The 27,081-nt window shown below is 36.5% G+C and overlaps 1 protein-coding gene across 4 annotated transcripts in view; it reads left to right on the top strand.

The window, feature by feature from the left end:
• Positions 1 to 27,081, top strand: part of Fer (FER tyrosine kinase) — a 438,465-nt gene that overhangs the window by 254,458 nt on the left and 156,926 nt on the right. For all 4 annotated transcript variants that reach the window (XM_071612350.1, XM_071612351.1, XM_071612352.1 and 1 more), the window contains 3 exons: positions 16,683 to 16,739; positions 21,568 to 21,683; positions 23,987 to 24,081. In XM_071612350.1, coding sequence (XP_071468451.1) covers positions 16,683 to 16,739; positions 21,568 to 21,683; positions 23,987 to 24,081 — 268 coding nt within the window. The remainder of the gene's footprint in view (positions 1 to 16,682; positions 16,740 to 21,567; positions 21,684 to 23,986; positions 24,082 to 27,081) is intronic.

Here is a 27,081-nt window from a genome sequence, read left to right as displayed (position 1 = left end):
GGTATATTCATGTATGTATATAGCATAATTTTATCCCATCATTCCTCTTTTCCTGTCCCTCCTGCCTACCCTTCAGTCCCTCTTTCTCATTTGACGGGATTCCCCTGCTTTTCCCCCTTACTCTGGTCTAGCTTTGACCTATCAGAGTAAACATTAAACCCTTGATGTTTGGGGTCTGACTTATTTCACTTAGCATGATGTTTTCCAGTTCCGTCTATTTACTAGCAAATGACATAATTTCATTCTTTATGGATGAGTAAAATTCCATTGAGTATGTATGGTACACACCTTATTTTCTTTTTCTATTCATCTATTGATAGGTACTTGGGTAGTTCCATAATTTTGCTATTGTGAATTGCACCCTTAAAACATTGATGTACCTGTATCACTATAGTATGCTGATTTTAGTTCTTAAGGATAAATACCAAAGAATGGGATAGCAGGGTGTTACGATAGTTCCATTTCTATTTTTTTAAGGAACCTCCATACTGTTTTCCAGCTTATTTTCAGTCCCATTGACAATGTATGAATGTACCTTCCCCCCCACATCCTCGAGTGCATTTATTTTTATTTGTATTCCTGATGATTGTCATTCTAACAGAAGTGAAATAAAATCGCATTGTAATTTTTATTTGCATTTCTCTGATTGCTAAGGATTTTAAACATTTTTTTCATATATTTGACCATTTGTATTTCTTGTGAGAAGTGTAATTCATTTGCCTATTTATTAATTGGGTTATTTGGGGTTTTGTTTTTGGTGTTAATTGAGTTCTTTATTCTGGATATTATTCTGCACCTGTCTGAGGTGCGGGTGGCAAAGATCTTATCCCATCCTGTATGCACTCCCTTCATACTGTTTCTTTTATTGTGCAAAAGTTTTTAAATTTGATATCCTACTCATTGATTCATGCTTTTATTTTTTGAGCTTTAGATGTCCTATTAAGGAAGTCAGTGCCTGTCCAATATGTTGGAATGTTGATTTTTTTTTTTTCTAAGAGTTGCAACATTTCTTATGTAATTCCTAGGTCTTTGTTTTACTTGGAGTTGACTTTTGTGCAGGGTGATATATTGGGATCTAGTTTTATTCTTCTACATATGGATATCCAATTTTCCCTCAACCATTGTTCAAAAGTATGTCTTTTCTCAATATGTTTTTGACATTTTAGTCAAATCAGATGCCCATCTCTATGTGCATTTGACTATCTTTTTACTCTTTTCCATTGGTCTTCATGTCTGCTTTAATATTAATGCCATGCTATTTTTCTTACTGTAACTCTGTAGTGTAATTTAAGATCTGGTTATGATGCCTCTAACATTGCTGAGGATGGCTTTGGCTATTCTGGGTCTCTTATTCTTCCAAATGGATTTTAGGACTTTTTTTTTTTTTTAAGTTCTGTAAAGAATGCCATTGGTATTTTGATGGGGATTGCATTCAATCTGTGTAATGCTTGTGGTAGTATGTTTATTTTTGCAATGTTAATTCTGCCTATTCAAGAATCTGGGAGGTTTCTCCATCTTTGGCCTTTTTCAATTGCTTTCTTCAGTGATGTGTAGTTTTCATTGTAAAGGGCTTTCACCTTTTTGGTTAAATTTATTCCCAAGTATTATTTTTTTTGAGATTATTATAAATGGCATTGTTTTTCTGATTTTATTTTTAGCAGATTCATTATGTAGTATAATAATGTGATTGATTGTATCCCTTAACTTTGAACTTATGAGCTGTAGAAGTCTTCTGGTAGAGAACTTTTTTTGTTTGTGATTATATCATCAGCAAACAGAAATTTGATTACTTTTCCCATTCATGTTCCTTTAATTGCTTTCTCTTCCCTGATAATTCTGGCTAGAGTTTCAATAATTATGATGATTAAGAGTGGTGAGAGTAGAAATCTTGTTCCTGATCCTAGAAGAAATGCTTTCAAGTTTTCTCCATTCAATGATATTGGCCTTGCATTTGTCATATGTACCTTTTACAATATTAATGTAAGTTCCTTCTACTCCTAGTTTCTCCAGTGTTTTTAACACAAATGTGTGCTTGATTACGTCAGATGATTTTTCTGCATCTGTTGATGTGGTTACTTCCTTAACTCTGTTTACATAGCAAATTTTATGTTGATTGGCATTTAGTGAACCAGCCTTGCATCCCTGGGCTTCATCCTGGATTTATCATGTTGTACTATTTTCTTGATGTGTTTTTTGAGTGCAGTTTGCCAATATTTTATTAAGGATTTTTGTATCATTTTTTCATTATGGATATTGGTCTGAAGTTTGCTTTCCTTGATGTCTTGGTTTTATTATCAGGAGGATACTAGCTTAATAATTTGGTTCCTCCCTTTCTATTTCATAGAATAATTTGGATTGGTATTAGTCTATTTAAAGGTCTGGTAGAACTTGACTGAAAATTCATCTGGCCCTGAGCTTTTCTTTATTGGAGGGCTTTTAATTGTTTCTTCAATTGCATTACTTGAAACTGGTCTGTTAAAGTTTTCTATATTTTCCTGGTTCAATTTAAATAGGTCATGTGAGTCAAAATTTTGTCAGTATCTTCTATATGTTCCAGTTTATTTGAGTATAAATTTATGAAAGAATTTCTAATTCTCTGGATTTCAGAAATTCGTGGTATTATTTCCTTTCTTAATTTGGGTCTTCTTTTTTTGTGTAGTTTGGCTAAGGTTCTATCAATCTTTTTTCGGGGGAGGGGGTGATCAGTGTTCGAACTCAGGGACATTCGAACACTGAGCCCCAGCCCCAGCCTTGTTTTCAGTTTTATTTAGAGATGGTTCTTACTGAGTTGCTTTGGTCTTCACTAAGTTGCTGAGGCTGGCTTTGAACTCAAGATCCTCCTGTTTCAGCCTCCTTAGTTGCTGGGATTATAGTTGTACACCACTGTGCCCAGCTCTATCATTCTTATTTATCATTCCAAAGAACTAACATTCTGTTGCATTGACTCTTTGTATTTTAAATTCTAAATTTTACTATTTTTGGCTTTGAGTTTCTGTCTTCTATTTTGGAATTTTTTTTGTTTTTCTTTTTCTGAAGTCTAAAGTATACCATTAGGTATTTTATTTGGTATCTCCCTATTAAATCGAGGAACTCAATAAACTTTCCTCTTATAGCTGCCTTATCACTGTACAGAGATTTTGATAACTTGCGTCTGTTTTCTTTTGTTCCTAAGACTTTTATCTCCTGATTTCTTCTGTGATCCATTCTACATACAAAAGCATATTTCATCTCCAGGTGTTAAAATCGTTTGTTGATTTCTAATTTCATTCTATTATAATCTGATAGGAAAAAAAAATTCCTTGTATTCTAACATGTTTTGTGTCCTAAAATAGATCTACTGTAGAGAAAGTTCCATGTGCCACTGAAAAGAAGGTAAATTCACTTATCAGTGGATAAAATATTCTATAGATGGCTGTTAGGTCCATTTGATTAATATAGTGTTTTTAGTTTTGAGGAGTCTTTATTTATGTCAGGATGACCTATCAAATGGTGAGAAAGGTGTGTTGAAATCACCCAGCATTATTTATTGTATTATGGTCTATTTGGTTTTTTATATTGAAAAGGATTTGTTCTATGTATATAGGTGTAGCCATGTTTGTGCCATAAATAGTTAAAATCATATCATCTTGTTGTTTGAGTCCCTTAACCAGTATGAAGTGAGACCTTGTATCTGGTTAATTTTGGCTTGAAGTTCCCTTGTCTAATATGAAAATGGCTGCCCCTGCATATTTACTTAAAGGTGAAAGTCATCTATACATCATAGGATCTTTAAAAAACAATCATTAGCATATGTTGATTTTACAAATGTGTTTCTTTGTGACATTTTCATACATGCATATGACATCTACCTTCCTGATTATCCCTTGATAACTTGGATTCTTTCCTTAAGCTAAACCTCCCAGTTGTTTTTCAGTAGCTTTTGTTCAATAGTTGTTCCTTGGCTCTTTAGTACCATCAGATATTTGAGGGGTTTATTTCTGTTAACATTTCAGCCTGCTTTCTTCAGTGGCTTACAGTGGAAAGATGGGTCTAAACAACTTAGTTCCCATTGACAAAAGTAAAAAAGCTCTCAACTCAAAATACCTCTTCAAATAGTATTGGACAATATATGGGGTGGGGCAAGAGTAAACAAAAAGTGCTGCTGAAAACAAAAGGATTTATTTTTCATTAAAAACATGAGGTACATATAATTTCCACACAGTAATGCTTCACAGAATTTTAGGTGTATAGGTCAATAAAATATCAAGAAATGAAGGGGTGGAGGCTAGCTCATTTGTAGAGTACCCCCCCAAATTACCATTTCCGTAAACTCCCAAAGTGTCTTTTTTTCCCATTGATAAATGGTCCTTCTCAACCCCTAACCCAGATGACTATTGCTTTGATTTCTAACATTATAGTTATCCTCCTCTAAAATTTTATATAAATGAAATAATTATGTAAAATATGCCTGGATTTATTAGCCCAGCAAAATGTTTTCCAAATACTCCATTGTTCAGATCTGTGGTAAGTTCCTTTTTTGTCATCCAATAGTATTTAGTCTATATAAGGTAGATGTATGTTAAACTCTAAAAGAAATCTTCAAATAGTTTTCAAGTGTTGGTATCATTTTTGCATTCTCACCAACAACATACGACCACTCCAGTTGCTCCACATCCTCACAATTACCTAGTGTAAATAACTTTTTTCAATTTTAGTATTCTGGGCTGGTAAGTAGCTCAGTGGTATAACACTTTGTATGGCACACATGAGGCCCTGGGATTGATTACCCAGCACAACAAATGCACATTTTATTAATTTTAGTGTATTAATAGGTGTGAAATGCTTCCACTGCTGTTTATATTTGTTTCTGATGACTAGCAATGTTAAGAATGTTTTGGTGTGCCTACTGGGTATTTATCCATCTTTTGTTAGTTTTTTTTCCATACTACTTCTTAAAAATAGGTTATGTTACTGATACAGGTTTCTATATATTCTGTATACAGATTTGTTAGATATGAATATTGCAAAAATATTCTCAACTGTAGATTTTCTTTTTTTTGTGCTGGGAATGGAAACCAGGGGCACTCTACCACTGAGCCACATACCCAGCCTTTTTTTCAGACAGTTTTGCTAAGTTGCTGATGCCGGGCTTGGAGTTGAGATCCTCCTGTCTCAGCCTCTCCAACCACTAGAATTATAGGCAGACATTTTTATTTTTTAAATGATGCCTTTGAAATAACAAATGTAATTTTGATTTAAATTTAATTTGCATTTTTTTATAGTGGGTGCTTTCTATGCCTAAGAAATCTTTTCTTACTCCCTTGGTTGTAAGGATATTCTGCCATGTTTTTCCTAAGACCTTTATAGGTTCAACTTAACATTTAGATTGAAAGACAATTGCATTTTAAACCCTGTGTTGTCTCTTTTGTTGATCTGTCTTTCAGAGGATGGTAGTTGAATATCACATGGTGTCCAGGACATTTTGAACCATAGTTATGATAAATCTTTGATTATTTGTTATAACTCATAGCATAGATCATAATTATTTCATTGTTTATTTCACTTTGGCTTCCTCCTTGTCTTCCTTCTTCCTACTTGTGTTTTTTTTTTAATTCCTCCTTTAGAAAAATAGTTATTTTTTTAAACATTAAGGTATAGTGTGGTTTATTTTTTTTTTTAATTTTTTATTGTTGGTTGTTCAAAACATTACAAATTTCTTGATATATCATATTTCACACTTTGATTCAAGTGGGTTATGAACTCCCATTTTTACCCCATATACAGATTGCAGAATTACATCAGTTACACATCCATTGATTTACATATTGCCATACTAGTGTCTGTTGTGTTCTGCTGCCTTTCCTATCCTCTACTATCCCCACTCCCCTCCCCTCCCCTCCCCTCTTCTCTCTCTACCCCCTCTACTGTCATTCATTTCTCCCCCTTTTATTATTTTTCCATTTCCCCTCACTTCCTCTTGTATGTACTTTTGTATAACCCTGAGGGTCTCCTTCCATTTCCATGCAATTTCCCTTCTCTCTCCCTTTCCCTCCCACCTCTCATCCCTGTTTAATGTTAATCTTCTTCTCATGCTCTTCGTCCCTACTCTGTTCTTAGTTACTCTCCTTATATCAAAGAAGACATTTGGCATTTGTTTTTTAGGGATTGGCTCCTTCCTCTGTTGTCACAGTTGGTAACAGACCTTCAAGGCTTTTGATTTCTCTGTTGTCATTATGCTGCCTTCTGTCTTATAGGAAACCTTGTAATTATATTGGGCCCACCAGATAGTCCAGAATTATCTTTCCATTTTAGTCTTTATCACAATGTCCCCTTTGCCACAAAAGGAAACACATTCACAGGCTCTAGGAATTAGAATGTGGAAATCTTTGGGGAAGCATTATTCAGCCTGCCATATCACCACCCCTGCTCCCTCTTGGTTAAGAAGCAGTGGTTCTTGCTAAGGACCATTTTGTCCCTGAAAGTATATGTGACGATGTCTGGAGACATTTTTGGTTGTCACAGTTGTAGAGGCTGCTCCTGGCATGTACTGGCTTGAGGAAAAGGGTGCTATTAAACATTCCTCAACGTACAGGACTATGCACAAAAAATTATGAGACTCAAAATGTCATAGTGGTGAGGTTGAGAAACTGCCATCAAGTGAGTCCCTTGGATCTTAAGGAAAAAGGATCAGACTGAAGCATGTCATTTTCAGCACCAAGATTGGATGTGTCCTTCGTTTTAAGACTATCTTCAGTCCTAGAGCTCTATGTCCAGCTGAATTTTCAATCTTTATGGGTGAGGGTGGAGGGGTACAAGCATTTTTGAACCTGAAAACACTTCTAAAGTCTACTACTTCATTTGTACATTCACTTGAAAATATTTGGGGTGGTATTTCAAAAGAAAACAAGTATGGAGTTCAGAAAATTAAGAACATTGCAAACAGGAGACCAAAAGACGGAGTTGGGCATGAGCCAGGGCATTTGAAAAAAGCTAGAGAAAGTAAAAAGGAACCCAGTAGACCTTGATATGTATAGAATCTCACTCGAGGGCACTATGAATTCAGGAGCCACCATCTCATAGATGTAAATATGTTAAGCCACATAAATATTGTTTAAAATTATGTTGAAAGGTCACCAGGACAATAAAACGAGAAACATGACACAGAAGAAAGGTCATTTTATATCCTACCCTACAATTAGGTTTTTCTAAACTTCTAAATGTATTTCTTGTGTAATAAAATCAAACAACTTTTTAAATATCTATTTACAAAATGAAATCTGAATCCCTGTGATTCTGAATATATGGTGAACCTTTGTAAGTAAGGAGTTCTCACTGTTATCTCAAGGAAAGGAAAATTGGATGTAATCCCCATGTCAACCACAGAGAATTTATATAAATTATGTTATATCTATTATATAGTGACTAAAATAATATTGAAAATCAATGTAGAAATATGAAAAAAATATTAGGAAATAATGTCAAATATGTATATATGTTTTATAAAATTATTCCTGTTTGAAAAGAGGCCGGAAGGGAATTGTCACAATCGCAGCAGAGCTTTTGTTAGAGTAATGATGGTGTGAATGATACATAATGTTTTTTGTTAGTTAACCACTTTTTCCATGTTCTACCTATAATATTACTTTTATGATTAAGCAGCAGTTTTCCTTAAAAAATGATAAACATTGTTTTTAGATAGCTTTCAGGTGTCAAGGCACACAGATCTGGTAATTCTCTTGTGGAGGCAGACCTTCTATCTCAAAAAGGAGACTGTAATATTACAGCATTCTGGTTAAAACAGAAAGCCACCAGGTTCTACAACAAACAATATCTGTAGTTCTTTTTTTTTTTTTCCCCCTCCTGGATGAATGGAAAGGTAAATTCCAGAGTCTCTCTGAGAGAGTGTGTGTGCGCGCGCGTGCACACCCGAGCCTTCTGTCTGCCCTGCCCCCTGCCCTGGGGGTTCAGACCCTAGGTATCCAGGGAAGGCCAGGTGTGTGTGTCTCCGTATGAAAGAAGATGTTACAAACTAGAATGTTATCTGATAAAGAAAGGTCCGAACCTGGCGCCATGGCGCAGGCCTGTAATCCTAGCAGCTCAGGAGGCTGAGAAAGGAGGATTGCAAATTCAAAGCCAGCTTCAGCAATGGTGAGGTGCTAAGCAACTCACTCAGACTCTGTCTCTAAATAAAACACAAAATAACAGGGCTGGGGAAGTGCTCAGTGGATGAGTGTCCCTGAGCTCAATCCCCAGTACCACCCCCACCCCACAAAATGTCAGTGGGAAATCCAACACTAGCCACTGAGAAAAGTTTTAAGAGATTCAACTCAGAGTTTTGGAGCTTTCCAGCAGCTTTTGGGATGGATTTGAGTAGGATGGTTATTAAAGATAAGTAGGTAATATAAAAATGTGTGTTAAAGGGAATGGAACAGGTTGAGTAGTAGATACTAGTGGTCATTCTAAAAAGTGTCCACTCAACATTCTGTAATAATAGTAATTTCCTTTTTCTTAACCTAGGTATAGGCTCAGGTGTGGAGGGGGACTACGTTTCCTACCCACTAGAAACTTGCACGACCATGAGGCAAAGGTCCCTCTGTGAGCTTCAGGCAGCTTGGGTCATTTCCAAGAAGCTTGGCTGTGGGGGAGTGCATTCCCTTAGCCTTGCTTTTCTTCCTTTTCTCTCACTGAAGTGTGACAGCCTGACCTTGGGGATAGAAGCTGCGGATAGCCTAACAGTAAGATAGTGAGCCTTGCTCCCTACTTGGCTGAGGCCTCAGAAAAGTTCCAGCTGACATGATTTCAGACTTATATGTGAGAGAAAAATAAATTTCTATCTTGTTAATGATGCTTCATTTAGAGTTTCTGTAACCACATCTTTTTTTTTTAATTTTTTATTGTTGGTTGTTCAAAACATTACATAGTTCTTGATATATCATGTTTCACACTTTGATTCAAGTGGGTTATGAACTCCCATTTTTACCCCATATGCAGATTGCAGAATTACATCAGTTACACATCCATTGATTTACATATTGCCATACTAGTGTCTGTTGTGTTCTGCTGCCTTTCCTATCCTCTACTATCCCCACTCCCCTCCCCTCCCCTCTTCTCTCTCTACCCCCTCGACTGTCATTCATTTCTCCCTCTTGTATTATTTTTCCCTTTCCCCTCACTTCCTCTTGTATGTAATTTTGTATAACCCTGAGGGTCTCCTTCCATTTCCATGCAATTACCCTTCTCTCTCCCTTTCCCTCCCACCTCTCATCCCTGTTTAATGTTAATCTTCTTCTCATGCTCTTCGTCCCTACTCTGTTCTTAGTTACTCTCCTTATATCAAAGAAGACATTTGGCATTTGTTTTTTAGGGTTTGGCTAGCTTTACTTAGCATAATCTGCTCTAATGCCATCCATTTCCCTGCAAATTCTATGATTTTGTCATTTTTTAATGCAGAGTAATACTCCATTGTGTATAAATGCCACATTTTTTTTATCCATTCGTCTATTGAAGGGCATCTAGGTTGGTTCCACAGTCTTGCTATTGTGAATTGTGCTGCTATGAACATCGATGTAGCAGTGTCCCTGTAGCATGCTCTTTTTAGGTCTTTAGGGAATAGACCGAGAAGGGGAATAGCTGGGTCAAATGGTGGCTCCATTCCCAGCTTTCCAAGAAATCTCCATACTGCTTTCCAAATTGGCTGCACCAATTTGCAGTCCCACCAGCAATGTACAAGTGTACCCTTTTCCCCACATCCTCACCAGCACTTGTTGTTTGACTACATAATGGCTGCCAATCTTACTGGAGTGAGATGGTATCTTAGGGTGGTTTTGATTTGCATTTCTCTGACAGCTAGAGATGGTGAGCATTTTTTCATGTACTTGTTGATTGACTGTATGTCCTCCTCTGAGAAGTGTCTGTTCAGGTCCTTGGCCCATTTGTTGAGAGGGTTGTTTGTTATCTTATTGTCTAATTTTTTGAGTTCTTTGTATACTCTGGATATTAGGGCTCTATCTGAAGTGTGAGGAGTAAAGATTTTTTCCCAGGGTGTAGGCTCCCTATTTACCTCTTACTGTTTCTTTTGCTGAGAAAAAACTTTTTAGTTTGAGTAAGTTCCATTTGTTGATTCTAGTTATTAACTTTTGTGCTATGGGTGTCCTATTGAGGAATTTGGAGCCCGACCCCACAGTATGTAGATCGTAGCCGACTTTTTCTTCTATCAGACGGCGCGTCTCTGATTTGATATCAAGCTCCTTGATCCATTTTGAATTCACTTTTGTGCATGGCGAGAGAAAGGGATTCAGTTTCATTTTGTTGCATATGGATTTCCAGTTTTCCCAGCACCATTCGTTGAAGATGCTATCCTTCCTCCATTGCATGCTTTTAGCCCCTTTATCAAATATAAGGTAGTTGTAGTTTTGTGGATTGGTTTCTGTGTCCTCTATTCTGTACCATTGGTCCACCCGCCTGTTTTGGTACCAGTACCATGCTGTTTTTGTTACTATTGCTCTGTAGTATAGTTTGAAGTCTGGTATCGCTATACTGCCTGATTCACACTTCCTGCTTAGCATTGTTTTTGCTATTCTGGGTCTTTTATTTTTCCATATGAATTTCATGATTGCTTTCTCTATTTCTACAAGAAATGCCGTTGGGATTTTGATTGGGATTGCATTAAACCTATAGAGAACTTTTGGTAATATTGCCATTTTGATGATGTTAGTTCTGCCTATCCATGAACAGGGTATATTTTTCCATCTTCTAAGATCTTCTTCTAGTTCTCTCTTTAGGGTTCTGTAGTTTTCATTGTATAAGTCTTTCACCTCTTTTGTTAGGTTGATTCCCAAGTATTTTATTTTTTTTGAAGATATTTTGAATGGAGTGGTTGTCCTCATTTCCATTTCAGAGGATTTGTCGCTGATATACAGGAATGCCTTTGATTTATGCGTGTTGATTTTATATCCTGCCACTTTGCTGAATTCATTTATTAGCTCTAATAGTTTCTTTGTAGAGCCTTTTGGGTCTGCTAGGTATAGAATCATATCATCTGCAAATAGTGATAATTTAAGTTCTTCTTTTCCTATTTTGATGCCTTTAATTTCTTTCGTCTGTCTAATTGCTCTGGCCAGTGTTTCGAGAACTATGTTGAACAGAAGTGGTGAGAGAGGGCATCCCTGTCTTGTTCCAGATTTTAGAGGGAATGCCTTCAATTTTTCTCCATTCAGAATGATGCTAGCCTGAGGCTTAGCATAGATTGCTTTTACAATATTGAGGTATGTTCCTGTTATTCCTAGTTTTTCTAGAGTTTTGAACATAAAGGGATGCTGTACTTTGTCGAATGCTTTTTCTGCATCTATCGAGATGATCATATGGTTCTTATCTTTAAGTCTATTGATGTGGTGAATAACATTTATTGATTTCCGTATATTGAACCAGCCTTGCATCCCAGGGATGAATCCTACTTGATCATGGTGCACAATTTTTTTGATATGTTTTTGTATCCGATTCGCCAGAATTTTATTGAGGATTTTTGCATCTAGGTTCATTAGAGATATTGGTCTGTAGTTTTCTTTCTTTGAAGTGTCTTTGTCTGGTTTAGGTATCAGGGTGATGTTGGCCTCGTAGAATGAATTTGGAAGTTCTCCCTCTTTTTCTATTTCCTGAAGTAGCTTGAAAAGTATTGGTATTAGTTCCTCTTTAAAGGTTTTGTAAAACTTTGCTGTATACCCATCCGGTCCTGGGCTTTTCTTAGTTGGTAGTCTTTTGATGGTTTCTTCTATTTCCTCAATTGATATTGGTCTGTTTAGGTTGTCTATATCCTCCTGACTCAATCTGGTCAGATCATATGACTTAAGAAATTTATCGATGCCTTCACTATCTTCTAATTTATTGGAGTATAAGGATTGAAAATAATTTTTGATTATGTTCTGTATATCTGAAGTGTCTGTTGTGATATTGCCTTTTCCATCCCATATGCTAGTAATTTGTGTGCTCTCTCTTCTTCTCTTCGCTAGCATGGCTAAGGGTCTGTCGATTTTGTTTATTTTTTCAAAGAACCAACTTTAAGTTTTGTCAATTTTTTCAATTGTTTCTTTTGTTTCGATTTCATTAATTTCAGCTCTGATTTTAATTATTTCTTGCCTTCTACTTCTTTTGCTTGTGTTTGCTCTTTTTTTCTAGGATTTTGAGATGAATTATGAGATCATTTATTTGTTGGTTTTTTTCTTTTTTTAAGGAATGAACTCCAAGCAATGAGTTTTCCTCTTAGAACTGCTTTCAATGTGTCCCATAGATTCCGATATGTTGTGTCTGTGTTTTCATTAATCTCTAAGAATTTTTTAATTTCCTCCTTGATGTCTTCTATAACCCATTGATCATTCAGTAACCTATTGTTCATTCTCCAAGTGATGTATGCTTTTTCCTTCCTTCTTTTATCGTCGATTTTCAGTTCCATTATGATCAGATAGGATGCATGGTATTATCTCTACTCCTTTATATTGTCGAAGAGTTTCCCTGTGACATAATATATGATCTATTTTTGAGAAGGATCCATGTGCTGCTGAGAAAAAAGTGTAACTGCTTGATGTTGGGTGGTATATTCTATATATGTCAATTAAGTCTAGGTTATTAATTGTGTTATTGAGTTCTATAGTTTCCTTATTCAACTTTTGTTTGGAAGATCTGTCCAGTGGCGAGAGAGGTGTGTTGAAGTCTCCCATGATTATGGTATGGTGGTCTATTAGACTCTTGAACTTGAGAAGAGTTTGTTTGGTGAACATAGCTGCACCATTGTTTGGGGCATATATATTTATGATTGTTATGTCTTGTTGGTGTATGGTTCCCTTAAGCAGTATGTAGTGTCCCTCTTTATCCCTTTTGATTAACTTTGGCTTGAAATCTATTTTATTTGATATGAGTATGGACACTCCTGCTTGTTTCCGAAGTCCATATGAGTGATATGATTTTTCCCAACCTTTCACCTTCAGCCTATGTATGTCTTTTCCTATCAAATGCGTCTCCTGTAGGCAGCATATTGTTGGGTCTTGTTTTGTGATCCATTCTGCTAGCCTGTGTCTCTTGGTGAGTTTAAGCCATTAACATTTAGGGTTATTATTGAGATATGGGTTGTTCTTCCAGCCATATTTATTTATGTTACTAAACATGGTTTGTTTTCCTCTTTGATTATTTTTCCCCCCTTTACTGTCCTACCTCCCACTGTTGGTTTTCATTGTTATTTTCCATTTCCTCTTCCCGTAATGTTTTGCCAAGGATGTTTTGAAGAGATGGTTTTCTAGCTGCAAATTCTTTTAACTTTTGTTTATCGTGGAAGGTTTTAATTTCATCTTCCATCCTGAAGCTTAATTTCGCTGGATACACAATTCTTGGTTGGAACCCATTTTCTTTCAGTGTTTGAAATATGTTATTCCAGGATCTTCTAGCTTTCAGAGTCTGTGTTGAAAGATCAGCTGTTGTCCTGATTGGCTTACCCCTAAATGTGATCTGCTTCCTTTCTCTTGTAGCTTTTAAAATTCTCTCCTTATTCTGTATGTTGGGCATCTTCATTATAATGTGTCTAGGTGTGGATCTCTTATGATTTTGCACATTCGGCGTCCTGTAGGCTTCTAGGATTTGGGATTCTGTCTCATTCTTCAAGTCTGGGAAGTTTTCTCGTATTATTTCATTGAATAGATTGCTCATTCCTTTGGTTTGAAACTCTGTCCCTTCCTGTATCCCAATGACTCTTAAGTTTGGTCTCTTAATGTTATCCCATATTTCTTGGATGTTCTGCTCATGGTTTCTTAACAGTCTTGCTGAGCTGTCTATGTTCTTTTCAAGTTGAAATACTTTGTCTTCATTGTCTGATGTTCTATCTTCTAAGTGTTCTACTCTGCTGGTAGTATTCTCCATTGAGTTTTTAAGTTGGTTTATTGCTTCCTGCATTTCTAGGATTTCTGTTTGTTTGTTTTTTATAACCTCTATCTCCCTGTATAGTTGATCTTTTGCTTCCTGGATTTGTTTATGTAATTCATTGTCGAAGTGATCTTTCATTGTCTGATTTTGCTGTCTAATGTCTTCCTTGATACTCCAGATCATCTGAAGCATGTATATCCTGAATTCTTTATCTGACATTCCATCTGCTGCAGCTGTTACCTCTTCTAAAGTTGAGTTGACCTGCATTGCTTGTGGTCCTTTCTTTCCTTGTCTTTTCATACTGCTTGCGTTTCTTTCTGCTTGGTGAAACTGTTGTGTTTTTGAAATGTTTTTTTCTCCTATATATTTATATTGCTCTTGTATAGTTGAAAAGTCTCCCTTGCAGGCGCGGGCGGCGGTCTGCCTACCTTGCAGGCGCGGGCGGCGGCTCTGCTCTCTCCTTACTCCAATTGGAGTGTCGTGACTACCACGCCGGCAGGTCACTGGGCCTGTTCTGGGCGCGGGCGGCGGCTCTGGTCTGCCCCTACTCCAATTGGGGTGACGAGTGTACCACGCTGGCAGGCCACCGGGCCCGATCCGCCGGTCAGTTGCAGGTCTGCCTACCCTGCAGGCGCGGGCGGCGGCTCTGCTCTGCCCCCCCTCCAATTGGTGTGACTTGTCTACCACACCCGCGGACCGCTGGGCCTGTTCCGGACGCGGGCGAAGGCTCTGTTCTGTTCCTACTCCAATTGGGGTGACGTGCCTACCACCCCTGCAGGCCGCTGGGTCTGTTCCACCGGTCGGTTGCAGGTCTGCCTACCTTGCGGGCACGGGCAGCGGATCTGTTCTGCCCCTACTCCAAATGGTGTAACGTGTCTGTCGCACCGGCAGGCCACTGGGCCTGTCCTGCTGGTCGGTCGCAGGTCTGCCCACCTTTCGGGCACGGGTGGCGGCTCTGCTCTGCCCCTCCTACCACGCCCGTGTACCACTGGGTCGCGGTCTGCCCACCTTGCGGGTGCGGGTGGCGGCTCCGCCCCGCCCCCTCTCCAATTGGGGTCACGCGACCACCACGCCGGCGAGCCGCTGGGCCTGCTCCGGGCGCGGGCGGCGGCCCGGCTTCTACCCTCTGGCTCGACGACAAATCGAGAGAGACTCGGGTGTCTGTGCCTCACCCCCCCTACCAGGAGACCAACTGTTTCTGTTGCCGCTGGTATTGATGAAGTTCTCTCCTCCGCCGCTTTCTGCAGACATCAGATCTCTGCCATGTTGGTATCCTATGCAAATAGTAGCATTCCGTTCCCTTTGCCGGATAACCAAAGCAACGGGTGATTCCTGATCGGTCCTCAGCAGGACTCGGACCGAGAAGCAGTTTCCGCGGGCTCCTTAGCCCTGGGCCAGGGCAGTTCCGGCAGCTGGAACTCGGCCGCTCCGTGCTCGGTGTATGCTCTGATGAGAGCAGGCTCCAAGCAGCAGTTTCTGCGGGCTCCTTAGCCCTGGGCCAGGGCAGCTCTGGGAGCCGGAACTTGGCCGCTCCGTGCTCGGTGTATGCTCTGATAAGAGCAGGCTCCAAGAAGCACTCAGGCACTGAGCCTGAGTAATCTGTCTGCAAGCTGCAGGCGAATGGCAGCCTGAAATTACCTGTTCTATGGCTGAATGAGCTGCGGTCAGTCGAAAACAGGGATGGTGACGTCAGCTCTCCAATATGGTGGCCGCTGGCCTCCTCTGTGGTCTGACCGGTGTGGAGAACCGAAATGGACCGCTTCCTTCCCCCATCTCAAACCCAGAATTCAGCACTGAGTACGGCGCTTGCACGGCTGGCAGAAACTGCAGCGCTGTATCCCTGCGCCGCTATCTCCTCGTTTCCCAGTGCGCGCTGCAGACTCTAGCCACGGGGCGATTTGCTGAATAAGCAGTGTTACCCTCCGTGCGACAAACCTCTCGCGTTTGAGTCCCCGTAGCCGATCCTTGTGCGATGGAAATCCTTCCTCCAGGTTCCGGAGCACCCCACTATTGCTGGAAATTCCTAACAAGATAGCCTTTAGCCGTCCTGACTCGTCATACTCCCACACAGTGACGCGGCACACGGGCGCAATGCACTCCCCTCGCCGCCATCTTCTTCCTCCCTGAGTGTGGTTTAATAGCTAAGACATTTTAAATGATGAAATATTCCCTAAGTAGTAATTGGTTCTTCAGATCAGATAATGGGATGCTTTTTTATAATGGCATACTTGCATCACTGATCTTGTGTATCCTAGTTATATTGCAATTGATGTTGGTTGCTTTATTATGCCACAGGAAATTACTTGGGAAAGATAGGGGACTACATGCAGTGCCATCGAAAGGTGTAACTCTAAATTATGTCTTTTTTTTTTTTAAATCTCTTAATATGGATTGTATAGAAAAATAATTCTCTAAGAATTGGAAATTTTACATTGTAAAATAGAACTCCTTCATGTACTTACAACACAACTGTTTTTGGAAAGAATAATAGCGTAGCCAACCCTTGGTAGCAGGTGGAAAGTACATGCTTTTATAGTTACAGGGATATTATCTTTTTGAAGCCAGAAATTTCTGAGGGAAGTCAGCTACAGTGCAGATTTTAATATACTATTGTGTAGCAACATTTCTTAAATCTGTTTTACAACATCTTGAGCTTATAACTTCTTAGTGTGAGGTTGATTGAATGGTATAAATAAAGTATCCTTTTTGGTACATTTTCCACTGCTTCAAATGCATCCTATAGGAAATACACTCTTGCTTGGACTAAATGACTAGAATGACTTTTTTTTTTCCCCCCATAGGATAAGAAATGGATTCTCAATCATGAAGATGTCGCATTGGGTGAATTACTAGGCAAGGTATGTAAACAACTAAACTAAATACCACCCCCCCCCCAACCCCCACCCCCCCAAAAAAAAACCCTTAAGAGTGAACACTGCAGATTTTTTTTCCTTCGAAGTTTTTCTTGTACCTTAATTCTGAGGAACAATAATGAAACATCTGTAGTTAAGACTATGATTTTCACTGAAATAGACATGTAACTATTTGAAAGGGTTATGGATGATTCCTATCTTTTTTTTTTTCTTTTTTTTTAAATTTTTGTTGTTGGTTGTTCAAAACATTATATAGTTCTTGATATATCATATTTCACACTTTGATTCAAGTGGGTTATAAACTCCCATTTTTACCCCGTATACAGATTGCAGAATCACATCAGTTACAAGTCCGTTGATTTACATATTGCCATACTAGTGTCTGTTGTATTCTGCTGCCTTTCCAATCCTCTACTATCCCACCTCCCCTCCCCTCCCCTCTTCTCTCTCTACTCCCTCTACTGTCATTCATTTCTCCCCCTTGTATTTTCCCTTTCCCCTCACTTCCTCTTGTATGTAATTTTGTATAACCCTGAGGGTCTCCTTCCATTTCCATGCAATTTCCTATTTCCATGCAATTTCAAGAAAGGATCAAAGTATTTAAAAACCAGGAGCAAGCACGTCCCTGGGTGGGATCGAACCACAATATTCCTATCTTTTAAAAATAGTATGTTTTCCCCTGGAAAGTCTGAGCCATAATGATTTTATTACCATATAATAAAACCAAAACTACTGAGATGAGATTTGAAAAGAATTAGGGAATTAAACTATTAGGGAATAAAAGTTTAAACAAAAGCCTAATAATCTTATTTTGTTTCTGGCTGTATGTAATAATAGTTCAGAAAAAGTAAGGTACTGCTTCTTTGATTTCAGGACTTGTTTAGAACACTGGACATGTTTTTTTTATCTAAAAGTAATGTAGACAAGACACATGTTTCAACATATTCATTTTTAATTAGCTCTAGTAGTGGTCAGAGGGCAGTTTTATATAGTGAAGTTCCTTTTCTTCCAAACTAGTTGGAAGCCTTTCCTAACTTGGAGGCCATGATAAATTATGTCTAATAATAAAAATGGACATTTGATAATTAAATGGACTGAAATTTTATTAATTTATAATTGACTTCCGATGGATAAAGATTAATTTGTCACTATCTTAATTATGAATGTCTCCATATGAAAGTTTGAGTTGTTTATGGAGTACCATGAAAATAATATAAAATCCAGATATTTTGGTAAACTATCATGATTTATTAGTGATTAGTATTAGATTTAATTCAAACTAAGTATTTTAAATAAAAAAAGCAGTAAGCAATCATTTATTATTTTATTCACATGTAAACTTGATGAACTAACTGGTCCCCCTATTTATTTGTCTGTTGTATATTTAGAAAGTAATTCCTTATTGAAAGCCTACTTTACAGAATGTTTTTTATTTTAAAAACTTTTCCATGTGAAAGCATCAAATTGTGGTTAGAGATCATATTTGTATAGCTGCTAATGAACTTATTTAAATTCTAAAGTACCTCAAGTTAAAATAATGTTCATTTACTCTGACACTCTCTTAATTCCTTAGGAAACATTCCTTCTTTCTATTACCATACTCAATAGTAGTGATCAGGACAAAAATATTACCAAGAAATGAATTTCCATGAAAATTCAATTAAATTTTAAAACTAAAGTACTTAATGAAATAGATTATGTTGGACAGATTTTTTAGTACTATGGAAAAATATTTTCAGTTAAAGAAAAAAATTTCAGTTGTTTTTAAGTTATAAGATTTGGCTTATCAAGGAGAATTTAGCTTCTTAGTAAAGCTACTTTAAGGTTACTTTCTTGATGACTAGAAAATGGCATGTCAGTCTCAATAAATTTAATCAATTGTTGGGGGGGCGCAAGTTGGGGGGCTTGCCAGGGATTGAACTCTGGCACAGAAGTACCTGACCACAGACATACCCCAAGCCCTGTTTTGTATTTTATTTAGAGACAGGGTCTCAGCGGGTTGCTCAGCGTCTTACTTTTGCTGAGGCTGGCTTTGAACTTATAATCCTCCTGCCTCAGCCTCCCAACCACTGGAATTACAGGAATGTGCCACCATGCTTGGCTAAATTTAATCAATTTTTATAATACTTGAAGAGACTCTATATAGCTTCACTTTATTTAATATTTTTTAACATAAGAGCGTAACTTTTCATTTATTGACACTACCTTCTTTCCCACCTCAAGCACTTTTATTTGAGTAAGAATATCATCTGTGGTGAAAGATGCCTCAAGGCTAAGTTATCTCCCAAAACCTCATCTCTTAACCTTCAGGGTTAAGTTCCAGCATATGTATTTTGGTGGAATACTTACATTCAAACCATAACACTAAGTTTATGAAGATTTACTTTCTTCAAAAGGTTTTTTTTTTTTTCCCGCTCAGTGGTGGCTCTGAAACCTAAGACCTGTACTATATCCCCAACTGCCCATAAGAGTTTTGTCACTTAAGCATTCACTTCATGTGCTGATTTATTTATTCATTATTTTCTATTGGTTCATGGTAATTACATATAATAGTGGAATTCATTATGCATTTCAGTGTTCATAGCAGTGCAATTCACATTAGCCCTGTTATGGGACCAGCCTATGTATCCATCAATGAAAGAATGGATAAACAATATATGGTATAATCACAGTGGAGTTTTATTAAGTCATAAAGAATGAAATCATGTCACTTTCTGGTAAATGGATGGAACTGGTGAATATAATGCTACATGAAATAAGCCAAACATAAAGTCAAAACTCTAATGACTGCTCACATGGAAGAGAAAGAGGGTTGCTGGGGAAAAAAATTTAAAAAGGGATCTCTTGAAAATAGAAGGGAGACCAATAAAGTACAGGGGGTTTGAGAGGGAGAAGGGAAGAAGTTTGGGTGTAACTGAGTAAAGAAGGGGAAATGTAATAGAACGGAAAATCTGAGATGATGAGAGTACAGATCATTAGGACCCTGTAAGCCATTGTAATTACTTTGGCTCTGATCATGAATGAAATGATGAGATAGTGAACAATTTTGTGTGGAGAAGTGGAATAATCTTTTTTTAAAAGGGTCACTGTTAAAAATAGTTTCAAAGTTGAAAGGCAGTTGTACACAATTTAGGAGGAGATGACGCAACAACAGCGTGGTGGCTGAGAGGTGATGAGAAGTGGTGAGTTCTAGATATAATTGAATATATCTATATAATTGAATTGCTGATGGACTCTGAGGTTTAAAAGATGTCAGCTGTAAATGTACCAGGTTGAGGGAACAACATGAGGTGTTCCATTTTGAATATATTGAGTTTGTCTACAGACTTTCACGTGGAGACAATAAAAGACAATTGGTATAAAGTCTGCAGTTTGAAAGAGATGTCTGTGTCAGAGATACAAATGTCATAGTTGTTATGTCGGTGATATTTAGGATTAACAGATTATCCTGGGAGAGTAGCTCAGTGAGTAGTGTGCTTGCCTAGCATTTGTCAGTCCTGGATTTGATTCTCTGCAGAGCAAAATGTGAAATTGAGGCAGTGGTAGAATTATATGGGGGTAGTGGAGAAGGTATTATTTAGAGGAAAAAGGCAAGCTCTTCATCACTTGGTAGTTTTCAGGTAAGAAACAGGCTTCTATTAGAATAAGGTAAAAGGAATGATTGTAGGGTAAGTTGAGGATATTTTGATGATATCCTATGAATTTCAGAAGGCACAGTGGAAATTGGCTATAGGAGAGAAACAAGGATTAAATGGAAGTGTGTAAAATTCGAGAGGAGGAAATGAAGATTGACCCTGGGCCATGATCTTATGATTGACATAAAGACAAGAAGTATAGTGAGACCTGTCCTATGGATGTAAGTCCAATAGCAGACATGAAGTTTTGTTCATTTCATGGTAGGGAGTGAAGGCTGTCCTATGAAGTTGTCTGGGTAGCATTTGTCAAATGAATGTTTAAAATTTTTCCAGTGCTCAATGGGGACCAAGACCTGTTATGTAAAGCAGAAACCATTAGGAAAATACAAAGGGACAATGGAATGATGAGTGCTCAGGAACAGGAGACATAACAGAGGAAAGATAACAAAGCCTTCATGAAGGAGGGAGCCGTAGGAAGTGGACTTAAGCTTAGGTAGCATTTTTTCATTGGAGGTTGGGGGTTTTCATAAAGGGTAGGAATGTAGTAAAACCATGGCGCACATTCTCTGATTACTAAGTATTTGTGTTTAGAACACAGGTAGCATTTAGAGGCTATACTGTGCAGTTGGCAGCTAAGAAAGTAATAGTGATTGAAGGATGGATATCGAGCAAGGTAGTAGTACAATCAGTTTTCTCTAGCAAAGGTTAACCTGGCTGTGCTAAGGTAGATGGTTTGGAAGAGTGAGCAATTTAAGATGACAAGATCAAGATCCTGATTATGGGTAACCTTTCTGAGATGAAAGGGGAAGACAAAGGTATTGTAGAGGCAGGAACTGAGTGCTTACATGGAGAATGAAAGATCTAGTAATTGAAGAAAGTAGTTTAGCCAGGAAGAGTCTTGGATGATAAATTTAAGACAAGTTGAAGATAAGTGCTTTAGAATCAGGTAAGTAAAGGCCCAGCAGGAATAATGTATATTAATATCTTGTCTGTTCTGTCTTCTATATACTAATCTGATAGTTGTGGTGAAAATACTTGCGAGAATAACAAAGTTAGCAGAGTAAATTGATTAACTCAAACTGCCCCATTTTATGTTTTCCTTATATTTAAACATCTTTTCCTTACATTTAATAAAGATTTATATGCTGTCATACATCTCAAACAATTTGTATTTTCAGGGAAATTTTGGTGAAGTATATAAGGGCACATTGAAGGATAAAACTAATGTTGCTGTTAAAACATGTAAAGAAGATCTTCCTCAGGAATTGAAAATAAAATTTTTACAAGAAGCCAAGTGAGTTCTCTAAAATAATATAAATATGCATTTTAATTCACTGTAACGTACTTATTCATTATAGTGCATTTATAATCAAAATGCAAGTTTGAAGGTATCTTAAATTGTGACTTGTTGAAGTAGAAATAAGCACTTTCAGAACCCTCGTAAGTAAGCACTTTTATAATGAGGAAACAATTTGTTTTTTTTAAGGTAGACTATATGTTGATAGGCAATCATAACAAGACAGGTATTTAAAAGCAGTGGGTATTCTGTGCTTCTTTTAAATATAGCAATGTTTTTGTGTTTATCATACATTCACCTAGATATGTCTACATGCAATGTGATTATCTTTAGAACAAAAATATTACTGTGTCATATGCTTAAGATACTTATGATATATAATTATATATCCTACTCTCCTTGGATATTGAGTTGATTCTCTTTTACTAGTTACTAGCTTTCCTTTCTGAGAACCTGAAATTTTTCAGTTTAGTGTCTGGCATTTGTTAAAAGTGTACACATTGTTTTTATTTATTTTTTCCTATGAGCTAAAATTTAATGTTCTACCTTACTATCCCTGTATAACAAATAGTTAAAACTATTCTATTAATGGTTAAATTCAGCATATACAATAAAAGACAAATAGGTAACTTGGACAGAATAAACTAGATGGAGATATGGATGGAAGATGAATGAATAGTGAATGGATGATGGGAAAGAATACATAGATCCATAGATTTTTTTGTGGTATATGAATAGAGAATAGATGGCAAGGAGAAAACTGTCTCATGACATGGATCATTTTGATGTACATTTTTTCATTCATCATCTAAAAATGAATGGTCTTGGCAATGGATAAAAATAGTTGGATACATTTGTTATATATTATCCATAGAAAAATTTGGAGAGCCTTTTGTCTGAATTTCTAATAAAAGATAAACTCTGTGCTCTTAAAATTGAAATTCATAGCCTCATTATTTTATGGCTGTTCATAGGTATTCTTAAGGTAAAAAGGCTGTTTTAACATTTTCAAAAAACTTAAATTTCATTCTAGCATAATTGTTGCACAGTGAAGAGCTTGATTTCTTTTTTTTTTTTTTTTAATTTTTAGTTGTTGTTAGACCTTTATTTTATGTATATTCGGTGCTAAGAATTGAACCCAGTGCCTCACACATGGCTGGCAAGTGTGCTATCACTGAGCCCCAGCCCCTTAATTTCTTCTTTTAAAGTAAAATTAGAAAGTTTTAAAAATGAAAAAGTTTATTCATTCAAACTTTTTAGTGTCCTTTAATGGGTTCTAAATCTATTTAGTTATCTAATACTACAGAGTTCATAGTAGCTATTGTTTGCAATTTCTTTACCAAGCAGCTTCTAACTTAAGAAACAATATTTTGAAATTGAATATTGTTGAAATTTCCTTTTTAATTTCTAGTATAAATTATAATCTCAAAGTTAATGGTAATATTTTTTCTTGATCTCTAGAATTCTTTGTAGTCTGTTTTTTATTTGTAAATTATATATTTTAAGTCTAAAATATATAATATATCCTGCTTTAGCAGTATACACACGAAACACTTTTTTCCCCCAAAGTTCTTTCATCCTAGGAAAGAATACTGCAATTTTCAAATAGGAGCAAATTTAAAATTATCAGTGGATAAAATCTGGATGTAAAAGACATAATCGGGGCAGACAAGGTTCTAAAGATATGTAATCCATTTTTAGCTCATACTTTGAATCCTATGGATGAGCCTATGTTATTCCTATAGACTTTGATGAAATTTTCTCTTTACCAAATTAACTCTATTCTGCTTCAGCTTTAGTATGTTACTCAATGATTTTTTAACATCTTGCCAAATTTATCAATGTTTTTGTGTCCTACCATTTTTTAATTGATCATGATTCTAAGTATTTAAATTTAAGTGTAATGATCTCTGTAGCATTTACAAATTAGGTGTGTGTGTGTGTGTGTGTGTGTGTGTGTGTGGTTTTTTTGGTGATGGTACTAAAATCAGATACATAGAAGGAATTCTACATCTTTTAAACTAGATTATTCCTATTTAGCATAATTTTACTCATTCAGAGGAGATAATATTTAAGTTGCTATTTAATTCAATTAAGGTGAATTGACCTACTTGCCTCTATATTTTGTTAATATTTATGAATACTTGTTTATTACATCTTATTTATAATTAGAGGTTGTATTGACATTTTAAAATTGAATTGTGATTAAACAATTTTGTGCACACAATTTAAAAATAAAGTATTAATGACTAAAGCATTCACTTATATTTAAATGACAATAATAATTTTCTCTAATCCAGAATTCTCAAGCAATATGATCATCCCAATATTGTCAAACTCATAGGAGTTTGCACACAAAGACAACCTGTCTACATCATTATGGAACTGGTTCCAGGTAATGATTTGAGAAATTTGCACAATGACATTTTAATGTTATGTTTTATTACTTTTTTTATGTGCAGTCTCTTTAATTTCTCCTTGTAATGTTTCCAAGGATTTTGTGAAACATTTTCCCTATAACAAAGAACTTGTACATATACTGAACGTTTTATAGGCTATTACACTTTGCTGTTTTTTGAAAATGTCAGCCAAATTTTTTTTTTTGAGACAGATTTACAACAGTGTAGTATGGAATTCAGTAGTATGTTTATGTGTAGAAAGCTGTGTAGAAAAACGTCTCCTTAGTGTGACTTTATAGCAAGGATAGCACTTCTTATATATCTTCTTGTGTATCGTTTTCCAAGTGCATCTCCACATATCCTCTTTGATCTTTGGATCACTTATGAACCGTGAACTTCTTTCACATGTGGACAAACAAAAATGTGCACTATTTAGTAACTTCTTGTATTTCTTTCTGGTGACTTTCAATGCCTCCTGGTCTTCTGGTTAACAACTTGGGACAAGAAAAGTCTCAAACTGATGGTGTGTTTTTAAGTTTTTCTCATTATCCATCTTTCTGATAATCCAATCAGAGGTAAAATTTGATCTTGATAAGATTTATAAGTACGATATTTAATCATGAAAAGTATTTGCCTTTTTAAGTTTTACTTGTAACAATTACTAATTTTAAAAGAAGACATTTAAAGGAATGTGAAACTATTTGTTATTTCCATTAAAATACATTTAGTATTTAGTATTTAATGGGCAAGTTACATTATTGTCTACATAATTGTTCTACTCTTTAAGCTTATTGGTCCCATTTTATCATACTACTTTACCTGCTATTGGAATATTCACAATGTTACTATATAACTATGAACACAAAAATCATCATCTGTATCCTAATCAGCATGGTATTGTTTCAGGTCCATTGTATGTTGGAATGATTTGTACTACTTATGATCTTAATACAAATTTCAGTACTGTGAAAAGATGAAAGATACAGTATAAAAATTTAAAAACAGTGGATAGTGTATAATTAAATTAGGACATGAATGTTATACGTACACATTAACATTCATATAGGTGCAAATGAAGCCCCTAGTGAATAAGAAATGCCTTATGAGAAGCAAGGTGGGGGGACTTAATGAGGAAAGGCAAATGACCTTATCATGGATACTTAAAAGTAGCAAGGATGCAAATTCATGATGGCAAGTTTAAGTAAATTGAAGAAGAAAGTTTTGTATGAAACCCAGGCAAATGTTTATTCAGACACAGACAAGTAACTTGTGTTAATACTTCTCAAATTTATTTTAAAATGTAATGAAAAGTAAAAAATTCTAAATTAAAGCTTTTCACTGAAAAACCTACTTATATCCCAAAAACTTGTTGGCCATTTATAGATTTTTAATTATTTTTACAGAATGATGTTTAATATAGGTACCTTGACTTTTATGCAATCCTTTAGATAATCCTTCAAGTTAAATCATAAGAAGAAATCATTCTAACACTATTAGATCTTGCTTTTTTCTCTCATAAATACAATTTGGATCAGTTTTAATGTTTTGTTAGGCATAAACTACTTTTACCTTCATTTTACTGGCTATAGTGTATTCCATTTTGTTTGTTTACATACTTTACATTATAATCACTTATGTAAGGATTAGGTGGTTTTATTTTTAACAAACATTGATGAATAAATGACTCTGGACTCAGTGTAAGAATCATTTGAAGGAGGGTAAAAATAGTGAAAAAGTTGGATCCAAACTTGTTTTGATTTAAAGTAAATGTATTAGCTATTTATTGCTGGATGACAAATTATCACTGTCTAGAAGATTAAAACAACACCAATTTTTTACTTCACAGTAGTGTGGGGTTAGAAGTTAAGGCAGAGCTGAATGCAGTGGCTCACACGGTAATCCCAGCAATTCAGGTGGCTGAGTCAGGAAAATCGCAAGATCAAGGCCAGCCTCAGGAAGGAAATGAGGCTCTTAACCACTTAGACTCTGTTTCAAAAGGGGTTGGGGATATAGCTCAGTGGTAGGTTGGGTTTAATTCCTAGTACCTCTCATCCACCCCCTACCCCCACCAAAAAAAAAAAAAAAAAAAAAGTGAAGGCAGCCTTGACTGAATTCCCAGTGCCTCAGAAAGCCAAAATCAAAGTGTCAGATGAAGCTCTTATCTGGAGGCTCTGGGGAAAAAAAACCCATTGCCATTCTCCTTCAATTGTTGGCATAATCCTATGCCTTGCAGCTATCAGTCTGGGGTTCCCTTTTCTTCACTTCTTGTCAGCTGGGGTATCTCTTAGCTTCATAAGATTGCCTACATTTCTTTTCACATGGTCTCTGCATCTTCAAAGCCAGCACTGGCATATCAAATCCCTCAAATGTTTTTGATTTTTGTGACTTCAGCTTCTGTTACCATCTGGACAATATTCTCTGCTCTTAAAAGGGCTCATATAGTTAGATCACATCTACCCAGATAAGCCTGATTTAAGTACAACTGTGACATGTGACAGAACATAACTGAGAGTGGCATGTTTTCATAATCACAGGATCCAGGTATAGGGGTGGGGACTGTTTGGGAGCCATTCTCCAATTCTGCCAACCACAGATTTTGCTAAATTTTCTTAAAGGCTAGCTGCATTGTAGAATCTGAAACACATCAGTGAACTTTTCATACTCCCTGAGTTCATTGGTTGATCATGAAATTTAAATATATCTTTTACCCATGCATGATTTTATAGCATCATGCTTTGATCATTTGGAAAATATCAGGTCATAAGGCAATTTAGACCTTTCAAATAGTGACACAGTATCAAAAGATCCTATTCATTAATGTCACAACCAACATCAGAAAGTTGTCTCAGCATTGACCTGCTCTTGGTAGCAAATAAATGCATCCTAAACTTTGGATTTCTATTGGAAAGCTTAAATTTTATCACTGGCAACAAAAACTGTCATTGTTTTTCCTTTTAATGTTCAGTGTCCATTTTTGAGAAAACATCTGTCAAATA

This window comes from Marmota flaviventris, chromosome 5 (genome assembly GCF_047511675.1).
Source record: "Marmota flaviventris isolate mMarFla1 chromosome 5, mMarFla1.hap1, whole genome shotgun sequence".
Lineage (NCBI taxonomy): Eukaryota > Metazoa > Chordata > Mammalia > Rodentia > Sciuridae > Marmota > Marmota flaviventris.
This window is presented reverse-complemented; position numbering and strand designations above follow the sequence as displayed.